Below are 21,565 nucleotides of genomic sequence, written 5' to 3'. Positions count from 1 at the left end.
GTGTGTTAATTTGCTTTTGAGGGCTTTACTGCGAATGTCAGAAATGAGCGATGAGCGCAAAAGGGTGGTTTCAAAATCCCTGGACATGGTGTGTGAGTCCCAAATGCTGTGTCCTTCTTCATTTATAGGCCAGTAAATACAGTACACGGCAATTAGTGGCCAAAACAGAGGGGAACTGCTGGCAAAGGAGGGGGTAATACACAACACCATAAAGATTCAGTAATAGCCAACTAGAGAATGTCAAAAGGGAGACGTGACAATTAGGTTAAAAACCAGCCAGTTCCCCAGTCCATGGGAATCACAGAGTTTGGGAAAGGTATGGCCCCTCAGTTCAAGAAGGACAGGCAACTGCTGGAAAGAGTCCAGCGCAGAGCTACTAAGATGATGAAGGGAGTGGAACATCTCCCTTATGAGGAAAGGTTGAGGGAGCTGGGTCTCTTTAGCTTGGAGAAGAGGAGGCTGAGGGGTGACCTCATCAATGTTTACAAATATGTAAGGGGTGAGTGTCAGGGAGATGGAGTTAGGCTCTTCTCAGTGATGACCAGTGATAGGACAAGGGGTAATGGGTGTAAATTGGAGCACAGGAGGTTCAAGGTGAATATCCGAAAAAATTTTTTTACTGTAAGAGTGACAGAGCACTGGAACAGGCTGCCCAGGGAGGTTGTGGAGTCTTCTTCTCTGGAGACATTCAAAACCCACCTGGATGCGTTCTTGTGTGATGTGCTCTAGGTGACCCTGCTCTGGCAGGGGGGGTTGGACTAGATGATCTTTCGAGGTCCCTTCCAACCCCTAAGATTCTGTGATTCTATGATTCTATGAAAGGTAGACCACTGTTTATTTTAATACCCTGTGTATCGCTGTGGTTGATGAACATAATGGTACTGGTATGTATCGAGAGATTGCTCCAGCTGTTTGTGATACCCAGAGGAAATGAAGAGAACAAGGTAGGAAAAAAAAACGTAGGGAAAAGTAAGTAGTGTAAAAAGTGACGGCCCGATGAGTAAAGGTAGAAGTAGATTTCCTACTGAATTTATCACTGAGCTTGGGGAAGGGTTTGCTTTAAATTGAAAAGTATTCAGCAACAGAGCACAGAACAAGAGAACATAGAATTTGAAGTCTGGTGTGTTTAGACTTCCAGCGCTTCCTCAATATTAAACATACACTTTTGCTTTCAACTGTTCCCTGCTTCAGCGAAGCAGCAGCTTTACTTGTCAGTCAGGAAAGCAGGCCATAAAAATCAAGGGGCAGTAAGTACACTGTGCTTAAAATAGAATGCCTTTTGCTCTAGAATTCAAAATGCAACAAGACATTCATAAAGTCTGCCTTCACAGTGCTTTATAAAAGGTACCAATATTATACTTCTTTTTTTCCTAAAAGGGAATACAGGAAGCTCAAAACATTTTTTAAAGGAATATTTATTAAAATTTCTGACTCTCAGTAAAGACCTCAGTAAAGTTTATCCCTATTTAAGCATTTTTTAAAAGATTTGAATGTGTTTTTTTCTGCTGCCCTTTCTGTATTTGCAAGATTGTTTTCAGCGAGGGAAAAAGGACCAACACTGGCCATGATCTTTCAATGCAAAGGGGTAACTATAAGGCCTGCATCAAGCTCCACATAAAGCAGTTTGAAAATGGATCCGGTTTTATACAACAGTAACATTTATATGCCAAATGCCTTTCCATGGGCAAGGAGAGCAAGACAAGAGAAGACAAAATATTTTCCTCTGGCTTCATTAAAAATTAACCCCTTCTTTTTTGGGCTTTGATTCTTCTTTCTCGTTGTTTGTCTCTATGTGTGGTTACGTTTGGATCTGCCTTCTTACTCTGAGTAGTAAATTCCTTTGACCCGTGTAAGTCAAACTGAACACCAATGCAGAGCTTTCAAAAATACTGAATTCCTACCAGATATATGAAAGTGGGCAAAAAAAGAAAGTATTTCTTAAGGGTGCTACTGAACTGTAACCTCAGCATGTACTAGTAGATGGAGACTGTATATAGATAATATGAATAAACAATAACACAAAAATACATAGATAATACGAGTAAACAGATAAATCGAATAATGAAACCAGCTGAAAACTTGAACTAGTTTCACGTATTTTGAAACATCAAGGAACACAACCACAAACTGTAACAGTGCTACTAGTTTCACTTCTCCTGGAGCTTTTGTGTTTTGCTGTTACTTTATCTTATATGACTATATTTTATTTGCTGTCCTCTGTTACTCCTAGGTCTATTTCAGGTTCACCAATATCCTGGAAATTCCCTGTGAGCTGACATTGGAGAAATTCTTTCCTGTGAACGTGGAACCATATCTTCTACAGCATGATATTCTTCTGCTTCTGTTCTCTCTGGGTTGTTTTACATGTAGATCATGTTGTCTTTGGTACATCTTTATTCTCCCAACCTGCTATTAACTTATTATTTTCTTGACTCTGTGGTTTTGGCCACTTTATTTAATCTGTCAAACACCATCCCTGGATAATCCCACGAGGTGAATCATCATGAATGAAAGCTTTATCTTTTGTAATTCTCTGTTTAAGGTTCTGCAGCCGGTTTTAGATCTACTAGAAATCCCTTTCCTACCCCACCCTATCCTACCAGTCCTCTCAATTTTCAATTAATTTTTAATCCAGAGGCTTGGCTGGCCAGCACAGTTAGTGAGGGTATGAATTTATAGCACACGAATGCCCACTCGTCTCAACACCCGGTACTTCCCATGGCATGGCTCCTCTCGAGCCCGAGGCACAGCCAGTGGCAATTGCTGGGCAGGGCAGCTGGGGAGGAATTAAGGACATCCAAATATGACTCTTACTGTCCACACAGCGAAAAGTAGCTTAGTTCAGCTTGTCTTTTAACACTACTGGCATCTGGTGGAAATTAAGACTAGCTAATTCCATCAACAGAGAGCCTACAGAAGCTGAGATTTATGCTGGCTTCCAGATTATTATGTGTGGTGTATCAAGACTGGAGTGGCAGATAAGCTTGAAGCTGTAACCATTGTTGCAAGCAAAGTGCAGATGGCAGTGTGCATCCGTTCTGGCTTACTGAGAAGCATAAGCAAAATAATGATAGCTTTTGGTGCTGACTTTAATGTATTTCAACAGACTGATGTTATTTTAAATGAGAGCTATGTACTTAAATTCTTAAACCTGTGTGATATATATTCAAACTGACCCTCTCCCACAGCCTTCTGTGCTTCAAGTCAGATGAATGGACTCCTTATTCACTGTTGAGATAAAAAATAAAGAGATATTATTAATCCTCAATGATTTTTTAATTTATTTTTTTTTAAATTGTGTTGCCTTTTTTAATGTGTAAGTGTGAATGAATGTATAGGAGACAGTTGATTTTGGCAGAAGCATGGTGAAATGCAGGTTGGGAGGGTGTCCAGGATCACTGGGATTGGAGAATTGCTTCCTTGCACAGGTGGCAGCACAGAAGAAATTACAAAGACAAAAAGGAAAGGATGAAGAAAAATTATCTCAGAGTAAGATTTGCAAAACAAAGTAAGAAAATGCATTCATGTTCCCAAAGTGAAGTAAGTGGTAATTCAACTGCAAAAACACCAGTTTGGTAGTGGCAGTTAGTTCATAGTAACTCATTCTTTTATTAATGGATAATTACTGACTGCTGGATGTTTGAAAATGTGCTGACGTCAATAACCACCTTCTAACATCCTACTGGTCTAAGTAGACCTTTATCTTTTTACACCATATTTGGAAATCAATCATTAGTCAGCACATAACCCACCCTGTCCATACAGCCAGAGTGAGAACTGGTCAATAAATGACAGGGTAATGAGAAGTTGACAACCTGACCAAATTGTGTGTGACCTTGTGTCTCACATGCTTCAGAGTTTGCTGGCGACCTACAGACAATCACCTCCACTCCTGAAATACTTGGAGGTTAATGACACTAGAGTTTGAAAAGTAATGTAGCCTTATCTAAGGCATTTTTGCCTTGCATGGTAAACTCACTAGTGGTATGGTCTGAGTCCCTCTTCTGTTACAATAACTACAAGAGCTTCATGAATTGCTAAGAAAGGAGGTGGATCCAGAATGGTGACAGCTGTCATGGTTGGTATTTATAGTATTTAAATATTGCAAACAAATATATATACAAAAATTGTATGTATCTGTAGCATTTATCTTCATTTACATTCTGTGTTATGTATCTTAACATGCAAGCCTACTGGATTAGGTGACTGCTGATACTGTTTTCCACTCAATGTGGTGGGCTCAAGTTCCCGCTTTACAGTATTTGGAAATTAAGCTAGAAATATGATGAGACAGAAAAAACAAACAAACAAAAAACCACAACAAAACCCAAGAACTTGATAGATCTTAAACACTTCATATTTATTGTACATTAAATAAAACAAGTTCAGTTCAGTTGAGAGACTGATTTAGGAGAACAAAACTTCTAAAGGAAGTTATGTTCAGCTTAAATTATTATTAAGTACATATGTATTAATTATGTTATAGTAAAACCATATTCTGTTAAACAATTCTCAGTGAACAATGTGAGCAAGATACATTATCAAAGAGGTATGTTCCAAAGGTCTTATTGCACAGCTACTGGCTAATCCTTGTCCTTTCCTTCTGAGAAAGATATGTTTGTTACCGCTGAGTACAAACTCTTACTGCCTCCTCATGTTTTATTACACAGGTTCTCCTCTTTCCTCGTGAAAAAACAGAAAACAATATCAAACAGAAAATAAAGCTGAACATTACAAAACGTGTGTTGTCTTCAGTTCATTTCAATCCCAAAGCAATCCATGCGTATTCTTTCTTTTCAGTAAGAGCAGGTAGGGAAAACATAACAACAAATAAGAAACAAAAAAGATAAAGAAAAAGAAAAAAAAGAAAAAAAAGAAAAGAAACTCCCCAATCACACGTTTGTTCTGTCATTGCAAGAACTAAAATGCTGTAATTCTGCTACTGATTTCCAGCGCAGTGGGAGGAAACACTGTGGACGGACTCTCACTTCCTCTCAGTTTTGTCTGCCTGCACTTCTCGCATATATGAATCAAGGATATGCGGAGGCACTCCATCCATCAATAGTCTGAATAACGAAAGCCCACCTACGAAGAAAGCATAAGGCAATCTTCAGGTTGAAGGTCCCTGGAGAAACAGCTTTTTACCTTTATTTTCTGGCGTAACTGATGCAAGATTTAGTCAGTCCCTCTTGCATACTTCATTTCAAGATATGATAAGATTAATCTCGGTTCGCAAGTCCAGCATGAGAATGAAACATTATTTAATCTCTCTACTATACAGAACTTCCCTGTCCTCTTGTGCAGGGTTCATTTCTAGGATGTCATATATTCAGTCATATATCTCACCCCATGCAATAGTCTGTGATAAGCTTTGCCTCAAATTATCCCTCCTGGATTTCCCTCGAGCTGGGTGGAATATAATCACAGATGGAAGTCAGCCCAGAAGGAACAATGCAGAAAACACCTGACTGTGCTGAATAGTGGAAAACATGCAGAGGCATCCAAATTATTCTACTGTTCAGTCTTGCAATGGTTTATAAGTATTTAGCAAAATATTTATCATGTTGCTTAAAAATAACAGGTGGGATAGCATATGTGAAAGAAACACAAAAAAGACAGGAGTTTACATGTGCATTTAGACTCCAGAGAGATGTGATAAAAGTCACTATTTCAATTGCTGGGGAAGTTTGAAGAATTATTTTGGTTTTGCTTTTGAGTGAAAAACAGGCTACATGTAGTCACCTTGGATACAGCTGCTTACTCTCTGAAAGCTCTAGATTTTCCTAGAGCTTGAAGCTTTCTCCAGACTTAAGGCCAGCATCTTCCTTAGCTGCAGCAGTGAGTTTCCATGCTTACAAGCCCTGCTGACAAGTAGGGGCCTTTTCTATTCAGTGTTTCCTTCCAGCCCTGCCAAAACTTTGTTGCCTGTCTCTGTGAAATTAAACTCTTCCCCCGTCCCTCCCCCAACTCCCATTTTCCATTTTTATAATGGTTGGAGTCAATATTTATTGAACTGGCACCGGCAGTACCGTTCTCAGCCTTTTAGGTTTATGTGCTTTATGACTGTGGTTTTGCCACTGGGAGTAAAAAAAACTGAACCCATCTATTTTAAATCCCTGCTGTAACAGAAACCTGGGCTTACAAGAAAGCCACTGGAAGTACTCAATATTTACTTTGATGTTCTGGAAAAATGGACAAGGCAAAAGATTTTTGAAGAATTTTTAATAATTTTAGCAATCCAAGAGAAAATATTTCTTTTCAGGGCCCAGAAAAAAACATGTATGTAATCTCTAACACACCAGGGCACCCCAGATCCCACTGATGTGGAAGCAGTAATTTAATATAAACAATCAAAATCAGGAGTGTTGTTTCATGCCATTGAAAAAAAATGTCATGGAAACTAAACACCTGGCTATTTCTGTTAATTGCACTGAAATCAAATTATGTTTGGAAATGGGAGAAAGATAAATATTTTGCTAAAAACGTTAGAGTCTGCCCTTTCCCAGGGTGAAGGGTGGTGTTTGTTGTCAGAATGTTGGGTACCATTATTATTCCTCTTACAAATCTGCATGAGTATTCTGTGCTGCAGGTTGCAAAACCACACGCTAACAAGTGGACTTACCTTTGGAGCCTTTTCTGGAACACACGAAAAGCTTTAAAGCAAAAGTACATTGCCAGGATGAAGATATCAGTGCCTCTGAATGCTCCAGCTAAATGCAACTGAGCTGATACTTAGATACAGCATTTATTCTGAGCACAGATTGTAGGCATTTATAACCTTTACTAACAGAAGAATTATCCAATTAAAGTGCTATTAGTTACTAATGATTATGAGACCGTGCTGTCTCATTTAACACCATCATAGTTGCAGAACTGTTTGCTCCCAACCTTAGATGCACAATACAGAAAAAAAAAAAAAGCATGCTTTTTTGGCATTCCTGTCAACTCATGTAGTGCAAGTTGTGATATGAGTCATTCATTTTTAGATGAAAGTAACTGCGGAATAAATATATCAATTTATGTAGAGGTATATTCCTATATGAAAATAACTGAGTGTAAATGCAAAATTCTCTTTTTATTGCTTGCATTTTATTCATGCAAATTAATTGTGCTAAGTCATGCACTATTAAAAGGTACTGGAATGTACTACTAAAAGGAATTAACATAACAAGCAATTATTATTAAAAACACATACTTATATGCATTAAAACTTTTATGCTACTAATTTTAGAAACCATTTTCATTAAGTGAAATAATGAAAATTATGCCATACTAGGCAGACATTGTATGACGTGTAAACAGACATAAGCTTCATATGCAAGAACCATATGAAAGCTTACCTTAGATGACAATATACATTCAAAAATCCTTACTGTGTAACTAAGGGAGAGAGAGAAAGAGAAGTAACAATTTAATCACAAACACAAAAGTAGAGAGAAAATGTTGAGCGAAATTACATTTACAATTATGTCAATACGATATTTTAATCCTTAGTCATGTAAAATATTTGGGAATAGAAGCACGTGAAGAGTAAAAGGTAGGGATCCAGTTCCACTTCAAAATTATCATTAATATGTAAAAGCTATATTAATATGTACAAGTAACTATGAATCCTGTAATTAGTCTAAAGTATAGATTGGAACCAAATTATGCAACCAATATTTTTGATAATAGTTTCCAAACATAGCTTCAAAGAAACAAACATATATATATATATATGTGTGTGTGTATATATATATATATATATATGTTTTTTCCACCAGGGAAAAAAGCACACACATATAACACTGAAGCATATATGTATATATGTTGAAACTTCATAAGGCAAAATAATCAAGTACAGACTAATTACATACCTGTACACTAAAATATGTACTTTGTCCCATATCCACATTTACAATACTTAAAGCATGCTCTTTGCCCTATAGGAATCCTTACCTTTACATGTGTATGTATACAAAAGCACTCAACTTCCTACTTATTGTAGCGTTTCAAGAAAAATACCTCAATACTTCAAAAACTACAGGAACATTAGCCTGATTTCGTAAGATATTTTAGGTTTAAAATCGTAAATTTGGATGTATAATATACTGCAGAGTGGTTTCTGGGCATCTCTGTCATTTTAAAACTGCACTGTCAGTATTCTCGATTTGGGCAAGTTTACAGGCAAACACATTTCTATAGTAAGAGCCAGATTCTCTGAACCCCACTGTACCTGACTGTATAGAATAAAGTATTGCGGAAATGAAGTAAAATTATATACGTGTAAGTAAAAACTTTTTCACTGCTTTCAGTTGTATCAAGTTTTCATCCTTAGATTCTGTAGGTTAAGATCCTGTATGGAGTATCATTCTGAGCTGTAACTAGTAACTAAAGATTAATCTGTAATAAAAAATACCTTTTAAGCACAGCAAATGACTTTATGATACTTCTGTTCTTTCAATAATTTAATAAACTAACTGAGAGCTCTACTTTGAGATGCAAATTTCTATCTCCTAGAAAGGCCTATGTGTTCTGATCAAAGCTAGTTACAGTTATTAAATACATTTTTTATAGGTACAGGTAGTTCTGTGCCCAGTGGCATAGCAGAAATATGTCTAAAATATTTGTAACTCTGATGTTAAATACCCATATTCTTGATTAATTTGGCCTTCTTTGCTCATGTGACATAGACATTGTATGCCATGAGATGCTAGCTAGTTTAATCTAAAAAAAACCAAATAAATACACACTTTGCATGCAGAAAATGCATTTGCATGTAGTAAGAAAGGAAGGGAATGAAATGGAATGTCCAGAGGGGTATGCTTATTATAAACCTGGTTATCCCCCGCCAAGAAGAATGGTTCTCCTGGGTTAATTACTCCATGATATATCACTGCAGAATTAGAATATTTATAGTGATGTTTATTTGCATTTGAAATTATTTTCAGTTCATCTTAACACTTTAAAAAAATTAAAAAATTCTCATACAGCAGCTTCACTATCATCAGGTTATTAGAGTGATCACTGACTTTGATTTCACTCTTAAGATAAACATCTTCCAAAAACATGTTTCATGATAAAAGACACATGGTGCTTTATCTCAATCTTTTCATTGACTCAGTGACACTGATAAGGGATCAGCTTCTTACTGCTTGTAATGGAAGATTTACAGTCATAGTTAGGGATCTACCTCAACAAACTTAAAAGACATACATTTTTTTCCATAGCAAGATGAGTATGAAACATGAAATATGAACTGGCTTAAAGCTATACATATGAAAACAGACACAGACACTGCCATCCCTTTCCAGTGAGTCAGAGATCCGTGAGCCTTGGCTCTGTGTCAATGTGATGAACAGTCATCCGAAGAGCCCACCTGGGCAGGGAAACTTAAGTGAATGGTGATTCTACATGTAACTCAATAGAAGAGTGAAATAAGATGTAATGATGTTTTTATGCACCATCTGTTTAATACTAATTTATATTTGTCTGTATCATATAGCAAACCCTGAGCCTTCCCTGGTTTGCCAAGCTACAGCTGCTGTATTCCCTTAATCCTACTCCCTTTGAATTCTTTGGTTGAACTGTCAGTCACGTTAAGCACGTCAGCACTGAACCCTTACAACAGCTGTCTTGTGCCTAAGCCTTACAAATCACCAGTCTAAGAAGTCTTCAAAAAGAAGTCTAAAGTAATGGCTGGAGCTGCCAGGATGGAGAAAGGAATCTCAGCAAAGGCAACCACTCACAGCTCAAATAATTGGACAGAACCACAATCCCAAGCTTGGTGGAAGGGAGTGGGACTGTATTAGGTGATAGTTGATATGAAGTCAAGTTCAAAAACCAACCATTAACTTGGGAGGTGGAATTTACGTTAATGAAATAACCCATCACACAGCTAAGAAGAGAGAGACAATACATAGCCTAGGTGGGATACTAACAGCCTGAATCTTTCAGGACTTCTTCCAGGTGTGATGCAAAACTAAAGTACTTCTCTGAGCAAGACATCTGTGGCATAGTATTCCATTTTTCCAGTTGACCTTTTAAAGTAAATATTACTTTATTTGAGAAGAAAAAACGCTTTTGAGTCCAGAAATGTCTATGCCATTTGAAGTCAGTGTGTGAGGTTTTGTTTAAAAGTGGGAAAGGATGAACTAAATATTGTCTAAAGGGAGTAATTCTTACAGCCTCATTCTTACTGTAGGAAAGGTACGTTCAACTACAACTCCGTGATAAGGTGCCAGAGGAATTGAGACTGCAGGATGTGCTGCTGATAGGATGATTGATACAATCCTCAGGACATGATGCGAAGTCCATGCATCTGTCCGAGGTTTGCTGTGGGAGGAATGATCAATGGGTACTTGAATTGAATTGAGGTGCTCAGGTATGTTGACAATGTTAAGAAATTATTCGGATTCTCAGACTTGCAGAACTGGATGCAAATCTTGAGATGTCATTTAGGGTGTACTCTAATTTTTATAGTCCTAACAAATTGTACTGAATCATAGAATCATAGAATCATAGAATGATTTGGGTTGGAAGGGACTTTAAAGATCATTTAGTTCCAGCCCTCCTGCATGGGCAGGGACACCTCCCACTAGATCAGGTTTCTCAGGGCCCCATCCAACCTGGCCTTGAACACTTCCAGGGATGAGGCTTCCACAGATTCCCTGGGCAACCTGTTCCAGTGTCTCACCACCCTCAGACTAAAGACTTTCCTCCAAATGTCTCACCTAAATCTCCCCCCTTCCAGTTTTGATCCATTACTTCTTGTCCTCTCACTATAAGCCCTCGTAAAAAGTACTGCTGTCATTCTTCTAGGCTGCTCTTAAAGGCTCCTGGTACCAAAGCCTCTACAGCCTCTGCTGGAAATCTGCTCTAGTGCTTCACTGCTCTGACTGTTGCCTGCACTAAATGTTTGCTGCTGTGTTGCCAGATATTTTTTGTTTTGTTTTGTTTCGTTTTAGTGTTCCATGCAGACATGCATGAATCAGCTGAGAACGGGACAAGTCTGGCAGCTGATGAACATAGTGTATCCTGTGCTCTCCATTTCAGAACACTATTCAGAAAATGTGACCTATGAAAGCTAAATAAACATTTGTCAGCAAAAATGATCAATTACATAATCTCAGCTGTACCTAGTGAATGAACAGAACTTCAATGAACAGAACTGTAGTTTTTTCCTAGGTACATTACTTCTAGCTTACTGGAAAAGGATTTAAGCATCCCCAACCTATTTGAGATATCAGTACATAAATGTCCATAAATGTAAGAAATTAAATTCCCCAACAGAATTGATCAAAGGCAAAAATCTTATCACACCTCTTTCTTGAAAACACTAACATAGAGCAGATGTCTCTGCTGCTGAACAATTTCTTGGAAAATTAATACATATTAAAAAAGAGCCTGAATGACAACATGGTGTTTGTATTATGCTTCAAAACCACTGAACTAATTCATCCTGATATTCAGTGAAAAAAGTACCAAGATCAACAGAAATATCTGTATTTCACAACAGCTAGAAAGGGAATGACTGAAGAATAATATGTAATCTGTGGCAACATTTGGAGTTTGGAGTTCCTAAAAAGGAAACATATTAGTTAAACTGGTCCTTATCTTAAAAATGTTTCACAGTATTCTGCACATTTTATGTAGAGAATTTGTTGTAAAACAAAGGACAGAAACAAACAGCTTCTTGCATTAAAATGTAGCATTTAGTTGTACTACAAGCAAAAGTGCTGAAGAATAAAAAGTTACAGCGTGCGTGAGAACTTTATGGCTTGAGGACTTAGGAAGCTTAATGAAATAACAAACTGACTTGGCCTTTCAGTATATATAAAAAAAAGGTGAAGCAACCTTCTCAGGTGATGAGGTCTTCTGTGATGCTATGAAATAGAAAGTTTGTTTGTGATTAGGAAGACAGTCGTACTTCCAGGATGAGGACATCACCTTTTAAACACAGTATCTTTAAAATAAGTAATGAAAATTAAGAAACATACTGTGCATATTTTCATTACATAAGTTAAATGTTCAGCTTCATAGACCAAATATTTGTTATAATGGCTTCAAATAATTGCAATGCTCCCATAGCAGATTTGAGCTGCGGGACAAGATGCATCAGAAAATACAGAAAATGGAAACTGAAACCCAAAATAAACACAATACCATCCATAAAGTTATTAAATATTATGTTTTTCATTATAGACTAGCATGATGGAAATAATATCATGAAGGCTATCTTCAGATAGCCTAAATTCCCTCTAAATTAATGAGTTAGGCACTTCCTGTCAGCTGGCTTTAGGCAGCTTTCCTTAGAATCTCTGATTATTTTTCTCAGAAATACTTGGCTTATTCCACAGTTGAAATAAAAGCCTTTGATGTGAGTTAGTTCAGCTAAATATGACCCCATCTTTTCCTAGGAAGTAATTTTCTGAAAAATATAGTCCTGAGATTATTCATGGGTAGTCCAATGCAAATCCTATTGCTGTTCATGATATCCTAGTCAATGCTAAACTACCCAGGTTTCATAAAATTTATCTATTAAGGAAAATAAAGATACGTGTTCAGTTGTAGAAGTCTAACTTACTTCGTGCACTTTCCTTGTGTTTTCAAAATCCATAGTTTAGATTACTTTGTTCTTAAAGCAAATACAGCAATTTTATCTACTAGCTCGTGTCCTTGAGAACAGTACTGCTTTTTGCTACATGATTTTGCTAACAAACTTCCTTGGAAGTACATTGTTTAATAAATAATTTTGAAGTAGCCCAAGTCTGCCCTGAACTGATCTTTCTTCCTTCTGTCCCTCTCCCCTTGCTATTTCCTTCAGAGATCTGTCTCTTATCCAAGATTATTTTCTTCATGTTTTCCCAGAGAGCTCTGTGGCTGAGTCTTCCCAGAGTTTCTCAGGTAAGTGGCAGAGCTCTGAGAGTCACACTCTAGCATTTTGTCAGCTGTGGAAAAGTCCTTGCAGTCACTGAACATGTGAATCCGCATGGGTGCAGGGAGGGAAAAGACAATGTAGCATAAGCACAGCATATTGGTCCTCAAAAAGAAAGCAAAGCAACCGAGATAATTTATTATTTTGTCCTAACTGAGTTATTATTTTCATCTGGAAAAGTTTAAAAAAGTGTTTGAACTTCGTTTCTGCCTTGCACACTTTTGACTCCTACATGTTTAGATAAACAAGGACATTTGCAATGCTTTAAACCCCTTACCTTTTACTTCCAGTTTGCAATCAACTTCTGCCTCTCCAAGTGCATTGACTGCTCGGCAGGTGTAAGTACCTCCATCATAGGGACTGGGCTTGCGGATCTCCAAGGTGCAGACACCTTGGTTGCTGAACATTCGGTACCTCGGGTCATCCATGATAATGACTTTGTTTTTCAGCCAGGTTATTTTGGGCTGTGGTAAAAACAAAAGAAAGCCCACATACACAAACTTATGAACTTAAATGTTTTACCACTTTTTGTGATGTTCAGTTAATGCTGAGTAATCCAGAAAAGATGCAAGACATAAAATAGAGATAAAAGGGAAACTATAATTCTGATCTCGAGCATAAACATAGGCTGCAACATGCATCTGTTTTTAAGAATGATTTTTTCAGTGCAGCTGCTATCACATAACTAAAGTAACAAATATAATTACTCTTACTGATATAAGAAGTTATGTGTAAAGACAGTAAACATCTAAGCAATAGCTTTTGAGAGACAATCCAAGACAATAAGAAAAGCATGTGTTTTTTTTCACATAAATGTGCACAATCAGAAACTGTGAATGTGAAGAGTGAACAGCAAATGTGTTCCTAAACACTCTTCTCATTTTTACTAGGTTCGTTCAGTTTCTCACAATAGAAAACAGAGACAGCTCAAAAGAAACTGGAAGATGCATTACACAACGTAGTCCCCAGAGTATTCCTGCATTGTGCTTCCTTGAACCATAATTAGCTTTTTATAGAATAATTATGACTTTATTTTAGTAACAACCTGTATCAAGATATTAACTGTACAGCTGTTGTTGTTGGTGGTGTCAGTATAGCCCAGCCTTTATCCTGAGGTTCTGCCCTTTCACTGAGTTATCTGTGGATTTAGTAACATAACATGCCTATATCACACGTAAATAGGTCCTTTTTTGCATTCTGTAGAGCCCACATCACTCTTTTTGTCTTCAGCCTGGCTTGTGCGTGAGACAAATAGTAAAAATGCTATCACAGTTTGTATTGGCAGGTTAAACTCTCTCACGGCTTAACTGATAGTGTTAGGAGCTATCCTGTACCTTGGGGTTGCCCCGAACGCTGCAGTTCAAAGTAGCATTGTAACCAGCTACAGCAAATGTGTTGACTAGAGGTTGAGTAAACATCGGCCGTTCACTGAAGTCAAAATCGTCGTAAACTGGGTATTTGTAGACTTTACCTGTGAAATTAAAATGAAACATTTATTAAAAGAGTGTTGGTGTGTAGCTAAATACCTGAGCATCTTAAACAGCTCCAAAGAGCCGGTTCTGATCTGCACTGCTTTAGGTACCAATGTGACTCTAGTAATTGCACTTGTAGGGAAGGCTGGAACTGAGCTTTGAAGTGACTATAGCCCTTGGTCATGCTGTAGCATACAGATGTCTGAGAGCTTCTCTTTGTTTCCTGAGTAGGCAGTATACAAATTGATAGACATTTATTCTGTGTCTTTGTCTGCATTCCCTGCGTTTTACAGAACAGGGCAGATCCTGACACATATACTGTGGGATGCCTGCCTTGACAAGCCTTGTTTGCACAGAATCACAGAACCACTGTGTTGTCAATTACTTTTCACAGTTTGTTTTGATTACAGTTTGGCTCTGCATCTGAAAATCCATTTTTCTTTCTGCTTCATACAGTGCACTCACTAACAATACAGGTACCTGAATAGATGTTGTTTCTGTACAAGAAAAACATGGTAATAAAATCTAATTTCTTACTGCTACTTTATCCCTGCTCTGCAATGGATATTAGCATCAATAAATCACCTTCACCCACAAACTAAGCTAGCATTTTAAACAGCTGGACAGACTGACATCTGTTTCTGAGCACAGGTATCATTAAACATCTTTTCTTCACTGAAACCTGATCCAAGCTCTCATAAGGACTTCCCTGCAGCATAGGCCTGATACTTGCTCTCATGACAAGGGCAAGTAAGCAGTGATGAAGAGCAATGCCTATACCCATTCTTTTGTTCATGATCCCATTTCTGAAAAGGACGTGGTTTTCTTTTTAAGAATGGAAGTGGGGTCTAGTACCTTGGACCTTCAATCCTTCAGCCTGGCCATGTGCATTGTACAGGTTGCCTGTCCCCTGTATTATGACAGTTATGTATTCCTTCATTTAATTCATATGAAAGTGATCTAGTTTGATTTTCTCCCTTTAAATCACCTGTACATAGAATTTCCCTTCCATATAGGAGCAGTTCTTTTTCTTTTTTTTTTTTTTTTTTTAAGTTTACAGTACAATTTAAAACTGACAATTTCTGAAAGGTCAGGATTTCTGACTGTAGAAACAGTATGTCCAGCTCCATCTACAAGAGTTGTGAAGCAGGAGTTGCATTTATCTGTTGAATCCTGCCTGACATGGATGGGAGCACGTGCAGAGCTGATGCCAGGTCTCTGCTGAGAGGAAGTGACCCACTGCTTCTGACAGAACAGCTTCTTTACTCCTCTTCCAACTCCTGTCAACCTAGATCTGCCAGCAGTGACCCAAATCAGAGATCCAAGACCATAGAAAATGTTAGAACATGGGAAAAATGTCTCAGTCTTGATTTAAAAAAAAAAAAAGGCTATGAACTCTGTGGAAAAACCAAGAAGTCCTAATGTGGAATGTCCTAGCTGTTACTTGTACCTGGTCTTGGGGCTAGAAATGCATCTGAATGCTTCAGAGGTACAGCCTTTACCTCTAATCACCTACCAGCCTCTGAACATAACCCTTCCCTTTTAATGAGGAATGGATAATTAGCTAACCATCCTTTGCAATCAAAGCGCTCTCTTTGGTCATCGTTGCGTCCTCACTGAGGCCACACATGTTTTCAGCAAAGACCCGGAAGTAGTACTCGTTGCCTATGATGAGCTCGTTAATGGTGGCACTGGTGCGGTGGTAGTGCTCGATTACTGTGAACCATTCCTGAAAGACACAAACACAGAGAGTAAGTTTCCCCTCAGCATCCTGCACCTCTCAGCCATTAGTTGCTAGGAAGAATCATCCAGCTTGTGGGAGCAAGATTTTTCTTTTAAGGGAATGTTAATGGATACTAAAATAGGGAAGCTGGCGATAATGAATTATTCTGTCTGAAATGAGTGATAATGAGATTGCCACAGAGCTCACTGCTGAGCTGTGAACGTCAAACAGAAAGTGAGCCCTAATGAACTGTTGCACTCTTGTTAGCTGGGAGGGTTTGTTTTAGGAAATCCAGTATTACAAAGTTTGCATTGTGTGAGGCAAGGCAACCTCCTTCATTCCTAGTGGATGTTGCTGACAGAGGAGGTACTGCTGCAGATAGAAAAAGTTGTAGCATGTACTATTCTGCAATAACATGTACTCGCAAGAGGCCAGTGCACTGATCTACCTCCTGTTCACAGGTTGAGTGTTCAGAAGAAATGCAATTTTATGCAGGTGGTCCTCTGCTATCTACAGGCATGGTTGGGGAAGTGGGGTTTTACACTTTAGTCTGCCAGCAGTAAACAGGATGTGTGATTTCTATCCTAGTACACAATACCTAAGTAACAAACTGAGATGAAAGAGGTTAATGCAAAAAATGCAATTAATATAAAGTGCAATACGATGACAGCAGTGTTTTTTTGCTTTTCTTTACTCTGCCCTACATAGCTCTCTTGCTTTTCTAAAGATGAACTTGTGCTGAGTTCCCTGCGCCACAGTTTACATTGATATTTGGTCATCTTCAGGAGCCAAAGTGCCTTTTGGGAAAACAGTTTTTTGTACAAGACCAGCTGTGCCAAAATTGCAAAATTCAACACCACAGAGAATATGGGGACACTGTGACCTGAATAACATACTGGACTCTAGACACTGCTGTTGTCTCATTTTCCTTGACACAGTAATTTAGAGATGGGGGCATCATTATTCTGGTCTCTGTATGGACACCATCTCTGAAGTGGGGCAGGGGACACACAGCATAAAGATTCCTTTTGATAAGGCAACTCTCAAAACACTGTCCTAGATTTCCAGTGTTTAAATTTGCAGGAAAGGTTAAATGTAAGAATCCAGCTACTGTCTTTTAAAGAAATGTAAAATTCTTGTCAGTTTAATGAAGATAATAGACATCTCTATATTGCACTTTTCATCTGTGAATCTCAAAGCATTTTATGAGTTATATGTGTACCATTTTGCCATGGGTAGTAAGGACTGGCAATGACTTACACAATGTGACATTACAGGTTTAAAAATAACAGCACTAAATTTTTATTTTAGTAGCAACCTACTGAATTAAGAATTAATATTTTGGGGGTTTATTTTCTCTACTGAGACAAAGGAAAAAAGCAGAATTACTTCCCTCAAATCCATCTGTCCTTTCCCCTTTACCCCTCCTCTTTGGCATCATCTGAAAATATTTCCATTTTTAGGTTTTAGATACAGTGAACAGGAGAATGTTATAATTTTAGAGACACTTTGCAGATTTTCTGAGCACTGTCAAATCAATGCTTTGTCCACCTATGTTAATTTTAGTGTGTAAAGGTTTTCATTTTTGAAAGGAACAGTTTATGAGTGCATCAGCCTTTTAAACATATCCTTTTTACTTACCATACTCTTCTTATCTGCTTTTTGAATAGTGTACCCAGTAATGGCAGCATTGCCATCATCTTTTGGTGGCTTCCATGATAAATTTACATTGTCTCCCCAGACGTCCTCAATAGTTACAACTTCTGGGGGGCCAGGGCGATCTGTAATGAAAATATGGCAGCTGACATCTCCCATTGTTTGTTTTCACTCTCCCTCTCTCTCTCTCTTTCTCTCTCTTTCTTTTCCACAGATATCTTCCACTTAGTTCTGTTTCTCTCTCTAATGCATGTACTCTTTAATTGCATAAGGACATGATATTTTGGAAGTCAAAACCAGCTGAAGGTGTGTTCCTAAAAGATGAAGTTGGATAATCATTATAAAGGCTGTACTACCAGTTTGCCTATTTTGTAAAGAAATAGATTGGAAAAAATGAGAAGTGAATGTGTTTTCTTGTCTGTCTTTCCTATTTCCATAGACTTCCAACATTTAGGATTTCTTACATGTTACGCTTATGACAAAGTTGCTATGAATTTAATACCATTTCTGGCTATGGATACCAGGCTTGCATCCTGGATAGACAGGAATATGAAAAATATAACAGTGAAAAAAAAAAAAAGAGACTGATTCCAACAAGCACCTGCCATTGTGTAGGGAGCTTTTCTTAGAGACCACAAATCTGTAGCCAAGTAATTAGACATGGAGAGTTATCACTGTCAAGAAAAGTGCTCTTTGGGATTCCTCTGCTTTCCTATTGGCTTGGAAATCTGCTTCTTGGAAATCTGCTTCTCTGGCATGCATTTATTTCTGTTTCTCAAAACATACCAACAATCTGAATATCTATCACAGCTTTGTCCTCCAAGTTCTCTACTTCCACTTTCATGTTATATTCCCCTGAGTGGCTCCTTTCTGCCTTTCGGATGAAGATGATAGTGTCGTTTTCAGTGCTGCGGATGTTGATTTGGTTCTTGTCAATTGGAGAACCATTTTTCTCCCATGATACTTTTGCCCTTGGTTTTCCCTGTAAGAAGCCAGGAAACAAGTTGTATATGATTTTGGGAGAGAAATTTAGGAGAATGAAAATATTTGCAAATTCTGGCTAAATAACTTTCTGGCTAAATTTGACAACTTTACCAAAAAAAGGGGAAAAAACCCCAACAAAACGAAGCAGAAAGTGTAGCACAAAATATTTGGCCTATGGGAGTGCCTACACTCTCTAATCCCATGGGGGTCCCAGACTCTTTTCTTTCATTGCAAAAGCAGTTGCAATATTTGTTAGGTAGGCTGGATTAACATATTTTGTGTGCTATTTTTAAGGGCCTGTTAGTGCTCAATTTAAGTACTTAAATCAGAGTGAATTCCACCCCCTTTACCAAGGGATTTGCCTTCCAGAGGCAAACAATTTGCAGATGCTCCCTGAAAAGGGTAATCTCACACCTTTTTGAATGCCTTATTTTAGAGAATAGCCATACAATATTCCCTTAATTTCTCAAAAGCAGTGTATCTCGCAATGTATTGCTGATTAAGATTTTATTAGGCTTTTATCAGCCTTGTAGAGGCTGGATCATGCCCACCAGTGTCGTCAGGTGTGCAGACATAAAATAATGAATCCTGTTGTAATTCTTGTATTCAGAAGATCAAGGACCCTGAGGATAGAGAGGCAAGTGCAGCTGTAAAAGGTAAGGGAATGAAAGTTAACACAATGTTGTGAGAAACCATGGGCTATATCCTTGAAAGAATTATTAATGGTGGATTCCCCAACACTGGACACTTTTAAGATTCAGACTGAGAGGGTGCTGGACCATCTCATCTAAACCACGTTCTTACCTAGAAAGGCTGGACCAGATGATCCTTGAGGTCCCTTCCAACCTGGCATTCTATGATTCTTGAAAGATTTATACGATTGTGGTCATCTCAAGGATATAAAAGTTGCAGTTTCTGCAGGAGACAGTGAAACTCTGCCTGCTCTTCCCCTCCCTTTTCCTCTCTCAAGACAAGAATGCTACAGTCTGACTCTTCATATCATATTTAACTACTGCCTGTATAACCATTTTGCATTCTACTAGCAATGATCTCACATGTAATGTCTATCAGGAGTATTTATAAGTGTCCATTGGATGACAGATGACCAATCAGTCTGTCTAAGCTAGCTATCCAGTTCATTAACTGGCTTAACATTATTTCTTTGAGATGTCAAAGCAAAAGCTTCTAGGCAACTGTGTATTTTCCTATCAGCGGTTTTAGTTCTTACCTGGAAAGGAATAACGAGATTCACAGTTTCTCCAACTCTTCGAGTATAGGTTTGTTTTAAGTGTCTTGGTAGACGAATCTTTGGAGGTTCTGTAAAAAGCCAAAAGTTTTTGTTTGGCGTTTCTTTTCTTTTCTAACTGAGTCAGTTCTGGTGGGCATCAGTATAAAAATGGAGGCTCTGTGGTCTACAATTCCCAAAAGTGACTAATGAATGAAGTAACTTAATTTTCTTGGTGCCACAGTACTCCATCAGGTTTTGTAACACCGTATGTTATATTGGTAGGAATAGATAAGAAACTTAGTGCAACTCAAAAAAAGCAACATCAAGGCCAAGTTCTGCAGAAAGAAAAAGACTTGAAAGGCTGAGCAATAAGGGCTAACACATAAAACAAACAAACAAAAACTATTAATATTTTTAAAGAGGGTTTTATGATTTCTAGCCACTTCACAATGGCTTTATAAGGCCATATCATCAGTTTCCAACAAGTAAGTGTTACCTTTAAAAAAAACAAACTAAGTATGGAAGCAAAGTGTATTTGTGGGTGACTGTAGGCAGGAAGATCTTACCTATCACTTCCTTGACTAAAATAGCCTGTGGGTGGTACCTGGGCTCACTTTCCCCAGCAGCATTCACAGCTTTTACTCTCACAAGGATTTTTGAGCCAGTTGGCAGGCCATTGATAGTAAACTTTGTCTTGTCTGTCAGCTCTGGGTTAGCCACGATCCATTCATCAGCTGGTTTAGGGAAAAGAGGGTGGAAGGACGAATCGAAAGAATAGAGAATTATAAATACATCCACTGCACGGACGAGGAAAATTACCAAATGGTAATAGATGAATTATATTCTGATTAATACCTCTATTTATTTTTTATAATTATGCTTTAAGATGGTATTGATTCACTTTAATAATATGTAGCAAAAATATTTCAAACCTTTGAGGATTTCTGCCAATTATATACTTACATTTAGAGAAATAAATGCTTTTTAGAAAGTGTCAATTATTTAATTTTCAGAGAGAAAATGGATTAGTCTTTAAATTCAGCAGACAGAAAACAAGGGGGACATAGGGTGTATTTCCAAAAGCACTCATCATTGCTTTAACAGCTTCCTTGATGATAAATTTTTAAAAAAATTATTGTCACAATTATTAAAAAATTATTAATGTCACAATTAGACCAGAGTACCCTTGAAACCACCACTGAGACCACAGGGATGAGAGAAACACAGTATATTTACAAATTGCAATGAAATGCTATCTCTCCCAGTACCTTTAAAAAAGGCTGTGTCAGAATTATTCACATAATTACAGCATTCTTCATTTTTTTTCATCCTACCCCTAGGCCGCCGCTTGTAATCCATAGAGTGATGGAAACAGTACAGTCTTTCAGAAAAGCTTCACCTACAAGTGATAGTTTCTTTCCCACCCTGTCCTCTAAAAGATCACTTTAACACTGCTGGCACCTTGACTTTTGGAAGTCAGATTTATGGAGTAGTAAGTCAGTAGCAATAACTTCCGCAGCACATAAAGATGGCATTATAAGATTGGCACAGAAGACAAGAGAACTAGTATAAGCTAGAGAGCCCAG

At 37.9% G+C, this 21,565-nt stretch overlaps 1 protein-coding gene across 1 annotated transcript in view; it reads right to left on the bottom strand.

The window, feature by feature from the left end:
* Positions 1-4,450: 4,450 nt before the first annotated feature.
* MYBPC1 (myosin binding protein C1) overlaps positions 4,451-21,565 on the bottom strand; it is a 77,636-nt gene continuing 60,521 nt past the window's right edge. Inside the window, exons 22-29 of the mRNA XM_051643971.1 lie at positions 20,546-20,713; positions 19,980-20,068; positions 18,554-18,749; positions 17,753-17,892; positions 15,958-16,117; positions 14,251-14,387; positions 13,194-13,380; positions 4,451-5,085 (exon numbers count right to left, since the gene is read on the bottom strand). Coding sequence (XP_051499931.1) covers positions 4,985-5,085; positions 13,194-13,380; positions 14,251-14,387; positions 15,958-16,117; positions 17,753-17,892; positions 18,554-18,749; positions 19,980-20,068; positions 20,546-20,713 — 1,178 coding nt within the window. The 3' untranslated portion in view covers positions 4,451-4,984. The remainder of the gene's footprint in view (positions 5,086-13,193; positions 13,381-14,250; positions 14,388-15,957; positions 16,118-17,752; positions 17,893-18,553; positions 18,750-19,979; positions 20,069-20,545; positions 20,714-21,565) is intronic.

Source organism: Apus apus, chromosome 1, assembly GCF_020740795.1.
Source record: "Apus apus isolate bApuApu2 chromosome 1, bApuApu2.pri.cur, whole genome shotgun sequence".
NCBI classification, from domain to species: domain Eukaryota; kingdom Metazoa; phylum Chordata; class Aves; order Apodiformes; family Apodidae; genus Apus; species Apus apus.
This window is presented reverse-complemented; position numbering and strand designations above follow the sequence as displayed.